Below are 10,603 nucleotides of genomic sequence, written 5' to 3'. Positions count from 1 at the left end.
CGGAGGAGTGCACGGAGCGCGCGGCGGCGTCAGAGCGGATCCGAAAGCCCCCGGGGAGTCGGAGCGGACGTGAGCACGAGCGCGGCGGTCATGGGCGAGCCTGTCCCCGGAGCCGGCTGAAGCCCCCCCACCCCCGCGCGCCACCCGACCTTCCCGGCCCGGGCGAGGCCTGAGCCGTCCCCCCACACCTACCAGCCCCTCGGGGCCATGGCCGGCCGGGGATGCGGCTGCGGCCCGGTCCACCTGAACGAGGACAACGCGCGCTTCGTGCTGCTGGCTGGGCTCATCGTGCTGTACCTGGTGGGCGGCGCCGCCGTCTTCTCGGCGCTGGAGCTGGCGCACGAGCTGCAAGCCAAGCAGCGCTGGGACGAGCGCCTGGCCGACTTCAGCCGCGGCCACAACCTGAGCCGCGACGAGCTGCGCGCCTTCCTCCGCCACTACGAGGAAGCCACCAGGGCCGGCGTCCGCGTGGACCACGTCCGGCCGCGCTGGGACTTCACCGGCGCCTTCTACTTCGTGGGCACCGTCGTGTCCACCATAGGTAGGTACGCACCGGGCGTTAGCGTCGCCCAGCAGGCATCTCCCCGCGGCCTGGCCTTGCTGCGTCACCCCGGGGTGGTTGGAGGTCGACAGGTGCCTCCCTGCCTCTCGGAATGTGGCGCCACGGGCCACAAGCCTCGCCTCGCCTGGGAGCGTCTTAGAACTCTCCCTGGCTTTTCCTCACTGCATTGCCAGAGCCGACACACAGCTAAGCTAGCTCGTGAAAGCGAGGAAGCAGGGCGGCTGTATGTAGATTTTCAGTTAAGGAGACTGAGCTGAGTTCACGAACTTTGGGGGGGTGGGGGGAAGCTTACAAAAGGACAGGGAAGCTTGAACGGCTACTGAGTAAGGACTTCGCTTACATAAGCCATTGGTCAAAGGAAAGCATGGATTTAAGTTTCTGTTTTCATAACTTCAAAGTGGCACCAACTCAGAACTTCAGATCAGAAGTCAAAAGAGTAGGCTCTGGGCTGGAGAGATGGCTTAGGGGTTAAGCGCTTGCCTGTGAAGCCTAAGGACCCCGGTTCGAGGCTCGGTTCCCCAGGTCCCACGTTAGCCAGATGCACAAGGGGGCGCACGCGTCTGGAGTTCGTTTGCAGAGGTTGGAAGCCCTGGCGCGCCCATTCTCTCTTTCTCTCCCTCTATCTGTCTTTCTCTCTGTGTCTGTCGCTCTCAAATAAATAAATAAATAATTTAAAAGAAAAAAAAAAAGAGTAGGCTCCAAGGAGAGAAGGTGTTTAGTGCCAGGAGGAGCCAGGGAGTAAGTGACCTTTAGGCTGGCCCAGTCTGAGTTGGGCACGAGGTGGGTTTAGAGGCTAGAAGTGCGCCCATTGCATTCTGGGGGTACAGGAGACTTGTATTCAGAGGTCTGGTGCACGCTGGATGCTCTTGGAGTAGTGGAAGAAAGTCTAGAAAGGTCTGATGGCTGATGACGAGGAGGGAGCCTTTATTGCAAGACGGGGAAGTAGGAACTTATCTGGAGGTGGCCACTGGCTAGCATCACTGACACCTTTATTCTCCCCGAACCGGGAAAATGCAGGGCCTGTGCATCACATCCGTAAGATTGTTCATCCTTGAAGTATAATCGAGTGATGAGGGAGTTGGAGAAGATGTTGTAGCAAGTCCACCAAAAAAAAAAAAAAAAAAAAAGGCTAGGGTGGGGGAGGCGCCATCTCAGCTCAGGCTCACGCTGGCGGCCCTGCGGCCCTGAGTGCTGGGTGCTGCATATTCTCTTGAAGGTCGTGTCAGTGTCACTGGTGACAAGCTGAACCCCCTTGAGGTTCCCACGCATCACTGTGTCATGTAGACGCTTTGCTGGGGAAGGAACCCTGGACACAGAAGGATCAGCCTGAGATGTGATTAGTTGAGAAAGATTTCCCAAGGTTAGCCCAGAGCCCAGGGCTTCAGCTGGCCAGGAAGGGACCGGAAGAGCACCGGCTGAAGTGCTCTGTGCTGTAATGTCTGGCTCATAACCCCATCTCATCCTGGTGGCCGGGTCCAGCTGGGTGCCACCCAACTTCCTCACAGCATTATCCATGGTGACCAGAACCCTGGGGGGGGGGTCCAGGGCAGAGGCATACTATCCCCCACAGTCCTCTCCCACAGCCCACCTTTTCTGCTGGACTCTTAGCAGTTTTTCACAAACCCCTCAACACATTACCTGTGTGGTCAGAAGACAGATCCAGGCTCCTGCATAGGAGAGAGCTGGGGAGAGCAGACCGAATAGGAGTTGTCATTTCGGGATTTACCTTGGGTCTACTACATTTGCAGGATTTTTCCTTATACTGAATGGTTACGGTGGGCAGGGGAGGGGGGGAGGTGATGAAATGGAGGACCCAAATTCTCCCTGTTACCATCATGACCCACTTTTCGATGCTCCCCATGGATGTGAAGGTAGGAAGGAGCCATCTGTGCATGGCTGGTGAGGAACCAGAAGGCCATAGGTAGGAGAACGCTCAGGAACATGGGTTTTAGAGCTGCAAAAATGACAGCAGGTAGAATACAAGGAGCCCAAGCAGGTGGGGCTCGGAACCTTTGGGGCTGCCTCTGGAACTTGGGCGTGCTTCTTAACCCTTCTGAGTCCCACCCTCTTCATCTGTGGTGGCTACCAAGTGCCCATCCTAACATCTGGCCCATTGAAGCTACTGGGTAAATATTAGTGCGCTTCCTCCCCATTCCCTTCCTGCCCCAAAGCCTGCCCCTTTCAGGGTCCTGGGCAAGGACAGTGAGCCGTGTAAAGGAATGCATGTTAAAAATTACAAAGCATTGTATGTGTGGACTTAGGTTCACATTCTCCCTGTTAACACCTCCATGTAAATTGCTTTATGCCTTGCTATTAAGCATAACAGGGCTTGCTGTTCTTTAATAGGGATTCCAACAGTTAGCTGTACACCAGCTCCTGTAGTGGCATTACATTCAGTAGCCTAAAGGTAGAAGAAAAACATGGCCATTAATGGATGTGTAGACAAACAAAATGTGGTATATGCAAAGGAATATTATTAGCCACAAAACAAGTGTCATTTTATTTACTGCAGTGTAGATGCACCTTAAAAACAATACTACTTAGCAAGATAGACCAGACACAGAAAGACAGATAGTGTATGACTCCACTCATATTAAATGCCTAGAACAAACAGTTCCTAGAAGCAGAGTGAAGTGGGAATTGCCAGTGGCTAAGAGGTGAGAAGAGGGTGTTATCATTTAATGGGATGCCTGTAGGGGATGATGGAAAAGGTTTTAGGTATAGACAGTGGTGAAGTTGACACAGCATTGTGAATATACCTAACGCTATTGAACTGTCCATGTTGAACAGTTAAAATGATAAATGTATACCTTTTCCTTCAATTTAAAGATGTCAGAGTAGAATATTCTACTCTGAGTATACAATTCAAGGATGTTAATGGTGAAAAGGATGGGTGATCAAATTTTAAACAAGAACCAGGGCTGGAGAGATGGCTCAGCAGTTAAGGCACTTGCCTGCAAAGCCTGATGACCTGGGTTCGATTCCCCAGTACCCATGTAAAGCCAGATGCACAAAGTGGCTCATGCATCTGGAGTTTGTATGCAGTGGCTGGAGGTCCAGGTATGCCCATTCTCACAGTCTGTCTTTCTCTCTCTCTCTCTCTCTCTCTCTCTCTCTCTCTCCCTTTCTCTCTCTCTCTCTCTCTCTCTCTTTCTGTTTGCAAATAAATAAATAAATAAATAAATAAATAAATTTTTTAAAAGCCAGAATCAACTTAAAGTATTGAGAGACATAGAGTGCCAATATATCCTGTAAGGGCACTCCTGTGCATAGCTTCCTCTCAAAGGGGAGTTTGTTACTTAATATCTATGTTGGTCTGTATATTTATAACTTTACTTTTGTCCAAAATGGATCTCAAGTGCTTGGTATGTGATACAGTTGGTAGGATACAGTTACAAACTAAGCCCAAAATCTGACAACAGATCTCTTAACAGATTTTACTTCTTACTTGCTCAGTCGTCTTGCGGCTGGGGTCACTGGGCTGTTACCTCCCATGTCGCCCTCAGCATTCTAGGCTGCTCTTACTGTATTCATGGCTTCTCTTGATTACACATGAGTGCAACCTCCCTGCTCCCAACTGAAAATTCAACTACTAATGCCCCTGGGGTCCATTTTGGACCTGGTTTGCTTCATGAGCACTTTGGACCAGGTTTGGGAACAGTGTTCAACAACACTATGTAAACCAGGCATGGAAGCATATGTTTATAATTCCAACACTTGGGAGGTAAAGACAGTCAATAAAATTCCCAAGGCCATCCTTGACTACATAACAAGTTCAAGGCCAATCTAAGCTATGTGAAACCCTGTCTAAGAAAGAGAGAGAGAGAAGTTGCCATTCTGATAGCCATGAGATACATCCCAATTTTAGAGATACTAAGATATTGAGGTCAATCTTGACAATCATTGAAGTATATTTTGCATCTCATTGCTTTTTATAGAACCATTAACACATGAGCTTGTGGCTGTAAGTAGGTAAAAAGGAATCTCATGGTTAAAATTTCTTTGAATTACACCAACATTGATTCTTAAAATATTGATTAAAAAGTTCCCCCTCTCTGAATTAACTAATTCCTGTTTTCAGTTGGGAGCAGGGAGGTTGCATTCATGTGTATATATATATATATCACATGCAAGGGCTTTAAGCCCTTCATCTAAAAACTAAATGTGTCATATTTTTCATCCTTAGCTTTTTTAAATTTCTTTTGAGGTCCACTATGTATCATTTAGCAAAAAGAATACTTTCCATTTCTGTATAATTTCAGTCTTTTTCCTGTGATTTCCTCCATCATGTTGGTGCTCAGAATATCTTTTCCCGTCCAGGTCCTCGGTGACTGCAGGGTTTTATTCAGTACTGTTAACTGCTCTCCATTTCCAGACACTGCCGTGGTTTTGAGGTGCCTTGATGTGCTTTTCCGTGGAGTAAAGGCGGGTGCACTCCAGAGTCTCTCTGAGCAGCCGTGGGTGGGCCTGGAGAGTGCAGAGAAGAAAACGTGTGAGGGGTTCGTTTCTCCTGATACCCACCTTATAAGTTTCACAGGGAAGCTCACACCACCCATTCAGAAGCCAGGGCCTGGGCAGTTACGCGCTTCCTATTTGGAAATTCTCCGTATCCCAGCATCAAGTCCTGCTGCAGGACATGGCTCCCGGTCTCCACTATCCGGCATTCCAGTCCTTATTATGTTTATCTGGGCCTACTGCAACAGAAATTCTTGTTTGACTAGGAAATAGAATGGTCTGCTTTTTCAATCCTGAAGTTGATGTTACCACCTTTTTTCCATGCCTTTATAAAAAAAAAAGAGAGAGAGAGAGCCGGGCGTGGTGGCGCCTGCCTTTAATCCCAGCACTCGGGAGGCAGAGGTAGGAAGATCTCCATGGGTTCAAGACCATCCTGTGACTACGTAGTGAATTCCAGGTCAGACTGGGCCAGAGTGAGACCCTACCTCAAAAAGAGAGAGAGAGAGAGAGAGAGAGAGAGAGAGAGAGGTTTAGTGTAAATGTAATCCAAATAATTCTTGAGGTCCTGTGTAAAGTAACTTTCTTTTCCAAGAAACATGGCCTAATAGACAAAAGTAGTGGAAACACTGAATTCTGCTTTTGTGCTTCTCTTTGAAGGAACTTAAAGGTCTCAAGCTTACTCTTTCCAGTTTTCCTGTCATCCCTAATCCCCTTCCCAGGTTCTCGCCAGTCATTAGCCTTCAGTCCCTCTGTCCTTCTGCTCCTCCTGTCCCCTTCACTCTCTGTTATCAAGGTTGACATCACCTCACCCGTTTTGTTTCAAACATCCTCGTATTTAACTCATTACCTGGATTCTCCAAAGTACGGTTTCCTGGAAGCTGACCAGCCACAGCCCTGTTCCCTTCCAAGGAAGGAAAGAAGAGGGGGAGATGGTAATCAATAGGACCTTCGTGACCATCGTGGGGAGGTAATCAGCCTGCAGAGGAGGACGGTTGGGTTTGGGCCCAGAAGCGCACAGTTCGGGTCAGGACAGCAGGAAGCACTGAGCGGGACAGTGTTCTCCATCTAACCGCAGAGCGGCTCTCCCCGCCAGGACAGCGACAGTGCTGTCCCCGCCCGCCGCCAGCCTTCTCCCTCCCGCAGTTCCCTTTATCGGGATTGTGGGGCATTTCCCCACTCTCCCGAAATGCTGCCCTTGTAGCAAAACCACTGCATCTTTCCTTGACAAGAGAGCCATCTTTAGCAGCCCAATGAAGCCCAAAGGGTTTCTTGGTTCTGATATTCAATCAACCACCTGCATCTCTTTTGTAAAAATATTTTGTTTTCATTTATTTGAGAGAGAGAGAGAAAGGGGCACACACACACATACACACACACACACACACACACACACACACACACACATACAGAGAGAGAGAGAATGGCACACCAGGGCCTCTAGCCAACTGCAAACTAACTCCAGTCTCATGCGCCACCTTGTACATCTGGCTTATGTGGGTACTGGGAAATTGAGCCTGAGTCCTTAGGCTTCAAGGCAAGCACCTTAACCAATAAAGCCACCTCTCCAGCCCTGCCTCTCTTTTTCTGAACATTTCTTTTTGGGAAGGAAACCTTGTGGTCAGTGAATCTTGGGGTCAGACTAATAATGGAAGTGAGTGTAAGTGGGGTGCAGGGCATTATGGGGGAGTAGGCCCTGGAGACAACAGCCCTACCATAGGCATTCATAGTCTACCTTTCAAATAACACAGTGCTGGACTTAGAGTCCCCAGTTGAACGTAGGTCACCTGCAAGCCTCCGGCTTCTTTTCCCTGGGGGCAGGAAGATAAAAAGCTCTCAATTCTTCTGCTTTTTGTAGCATCTTGGTGTCACAGCTCTCTCTGGCCCAATTAGTGCAGTACTTTAGCCACTTCAGAGGACAAACCTTTCATGTTAGCTGTTTGGTTTTTGTACCCACTTCACTTCCTTTTATTAAAAAAAACTTATTTATTTGCTTCTATGCTTGTGTGTACAAGTGTGCACATTTGAAAGTCAGGGTCTCTTGCTGCAAATGAACCAATGCACACCACCAGATGCTTGAACAGTTGTTCGCATCCAGCTTACATGAGTGGCTTGGAATGGAACCATGGCTGGCAAGCTTTGCAAGCATGTGCCTTTGACTGCTGAGCCATTTTCCCCAGCCTCTGTACCCACTTCTTTCTTAAAGGAATAGAGAATTATATTCTCTTAGCTATTTTTTTAAATTTATTTTTATTTATTAAAGAGAGAGAATGACCCAAAAAGCAACATAGTGACAAGAAGAAGGGATGGAGGAGTGTCCAGCACTGAAACATCTCATTAAGGCTCAAGGTACATTGAGGAAGAGGTGGCAGGAAGAATGTAAGAGCCAAAGGAAGGGGACCACTCCTTACATACAACTGTCTGGACAGAATTTGGCCTCGATATCCAAGACCTCGCAGTGCCTAGAAAGACCCACACAAGACCCTCATAATAGGAGAAAATGATGATGACATCAAATTAAAAGAGAGACTAATGGAGAGAGGGAGGGGATATGATGGAGAGCAGAGTTATGAAGGAGAAAGTGGGGGAGGGGAAGGAGGAGGAATACCATGGTTTGTTGTCTGTAAGTATAGAAGTTGCCGATAAAAATATATATATTAAAAAAGAGAGAGAGAGAGAGAATGGGTGTGCCAGCTCCAGACACTGCAAATAAACTTCAGATGCATGTACCACCTTGTATATCTGGCTTACATGGGTCCTGGAGAATTGAGCCTGGGTCCTTTGGCTTTGCAGGCAAACACCTTAATCTCTAAGCCATCTCTCCAGCCAGTTCTTTTTTTTTTTTGATATAGGGTCTTGCTGTAGCCCAGGCGGACCTGGAATTCACTATGTAGTCTCAGAGTGGCCTTGAACTCATGGCAATCCTCCTACCTCTGCCTCCCAAGTGATGGAATTAAAGACATGCACTACCACACCTGGCTCAGCTCTTCTATTTGAAAAATATTTTATCGAGGCCTGAAGAGCTGGCTTAGTGGTTAAGGTGCTCTTGCCTGTGAAGCCTAAGGACCCAGGTTCAACTCCCCAGGACCCACATAAGCGAGGTGCACAAGGTGACTCATGAGCACAAATTGGTGCACGTGGCTGGAATTCAACTGCAGTGGCTGGAGGCCCTGGTGAGCCAATTCTCTCTCTCTCTCTCTCTCTCCCTCTCTCTCTCTCTCTCTCTCTCTCACGCGCGCGTGCGCACACACACACACACATAAAACAAGCAAAAACAAAACTACAAATAAATTGTATTGAAAACTTTAATCTATGAACATTCCTGTTGGGTTATACTCTATGTCCCCACTCCCCCAACCCCATTCTGCTGCCGGTCCTCCCCAATAGGGTTAGCCATAGGTGTTCCCTCTCAGCTCTTCTGATTGCCAAGGCTTCGCGTCGCATGGCCCTCTTTCAGCATGCGACATTCCGCCTTTTCTTTCACATTGTCCCCTATGTGCTTTCTCGAGATTTCTGTGTGTTTCCATTCATGTGGCGTTGTTTGTTTGCCAGTCCTCAGACAGTTGTCCTCAGCGAGGGTTCCACACTGCACAGATCTCTGCGTGGGTTTGCTGATTACAGCCGCATCATAGACGAGGTGCCAGTCACATTCACACTCTCCTGTGACAGGCAGGCGCCCCGAGGATCAGAGAGCTTCTGTGCATCATTTGCAGATGTCTGGCTGGTGGTGGTATGATGCTCTGTTCAAAGCTGGCCTCTGGACTGTCGCTTCCATCAGTCTTTGTCCTTTGAGGTCCTTGTGGTGGGAAGAGTCCATTGTTAGTTGCACATTACAACTCCTTTCTTTCGTGTGGCCATTTCTGGGTTCTCTGCAATCATAAGAAGATAGAGATGGTCTGGCTAGAAGACTCCGGGGAAAGGTTGTGACGTCTGCGCTACCACAAGGTCAGGTTTTCATAAAGTCTGCTCCGTCCTAGAGAGGCCATGTAGACAAAGACTGACACTGCCCAGGGTCACATTTCATAATGTTTGCAAAGTGGCAGTAAACCTTCTAGTGCCATGGCAACTGGGGAGGCCTGCCTCAGAACCACTGATCCCAAAGGCAAAGCCTTGGCTTTGCCTGTTTGTTCTTGGCATGTTGGTGCCCAAGTTTCCCATGTCTTGGGTTGTTCTTGGATTAAGCAACTAATGAGTACCAACCACAGTGGCATCAATCCAAGCAGCCAGCCAACCATGGGAATGGTTTCCAGACTCTGTGGTTTTCTGTGCTATGTTAAGGTCAGCCTCCAGGGCTAAGGAGAGTCTTCAGTTTCTGGAGGACCCTTGGGTTACCACTATTTTGGATATGTATAAAAGCAAATAGGTTAGGGAGATGGTGGACGGGGGAACAGAGGAGGGTAGTGGAGGGGTTTGTGATCAGGGTACATTAGGTACATGTATAGAATTTATCAATAAAAAGTAAAAAAAAAAAAAAATGCCAGGCATCGTAGCACACGCCTTTAATCCCACCACTTGGGAGGCAGAGGTAGGAGGATCACTGTGAGTTCAAGGCCACCTTGAGACTATGTAATGAATTTCAGGTCATTCTGGGCCAGAGTGAGACCCTACCTCAGAAAAAAAAAAAATTAGGGTGAATATTTATCTTATTTAGCAACCTTTATCCCCCCATATCTCCCCCCCCCTCAATCTCTGTGTGTGTGTGTGTGTGTGTGTGTGTGTGTGTGTGTGTGTGTGTGTAAGCCAGAGGTTGATTTCAGATGTCTTCAATTGTCCTCCACCTTATTTTTTGAAATGAGATCTCTCACTGAACCTAGAGCTCACTAATTTATCTAAAATAGCTAGCCAGTTTTCCCTGGAGATAGGCCTCCTATCTCCTAGTCCCCAGGGCTGGGGTTACAGGTGGCATGCACCATCACACCTGGCTTCTCCATGGGTGCTGGGGTCTGAATTCAGGCCTTCATGCTTGTGCCGCAGGAATTTTACCAACTGAGCCATCTCGCCATCTCCTCAGCCCCCGCAACCACCTTCGTATTGACTTGAATTTTTGATATGTGGAAAAAATATGTACTCATTTAACTGACAGTTTCTTTTCTAGTTTTTTATAAATTCAGATCCTCTTCCTGGCTAAAATAAACATTTGCAACTAGTCTCTGCATGGCTATTTAACTCATCTCAAGTGTTATTTTAAAAGTCTGCTTTTGAAAAGGTTCTGCGAGGTTGGCTCATAATTATGCCCTGATTTATTGCTAAAATTATCACATAGTGATTTGAGAATGTGCATGTTGTACAATTCTCTTTTTCACTTCTTGAGTGTTTCTTTGTATCTGGTGCCTGTGTATATTTAAGATAGTTTTTCTCTTGGGTCACAGAATTTTGGTGCTGAAGGGAAGATTGTCTCCAACTACCTCCGAATCTAATGAACCCACCACTGATAACATTTTACATGTGAATTCACTGCTGTCAACTTATAACTTTATTTTCATTGCGATTAACTCTTTTTTACATCTTCATGCTTTATGTGCTACTGTCTATAAGCGTAGATATAATTAAACTTCGACATCCTATGAGCAAATATTTGCCGACTTTTAA

General features: G+C 47.6%; 1 protein-coding gene across 1 annotated transcript in view; it reads left to right on the top strand.

Annotated features, from left to right (window-relative positions):
- Positions 1-207: 207 nt before the first annotated feature.
- Kcnk13 (potassium two pore domain channel subfamily K member 13) overlaps positions 208-10,603 on the top strand; it is a 105,478-nt gene continuing 95,082 nt past the window's right edge. Inside the window, exon 1 of the mRNA XM_004649342.2 lies at positions 208-541. Coding sequence (XP_004649399.1) covers positions 208-541 — 334 coding nt within the window. The remainder of the gene's footprint in view (positions 542-10,603) is intronic.

Source organism: Jaculus jaculus, chromosome 7, assembly GCF_020740685.1.
Source record: "Jaculus jaculus isolate mJacJac1 chromosome 7, mJacJac1.mat.Y.cur, whole genome shotgun sequence".
Taxonomy (NCBI): domain Eukaryota; kingdom Metazoa; phylum Chordata; class Mammalia; order Rodentia; family Dipodidae; genus Jaculus; species Jaculus jaculus.
This window is presented reverse-complemented; position numbering and strand designations above follow the sequence as displayed.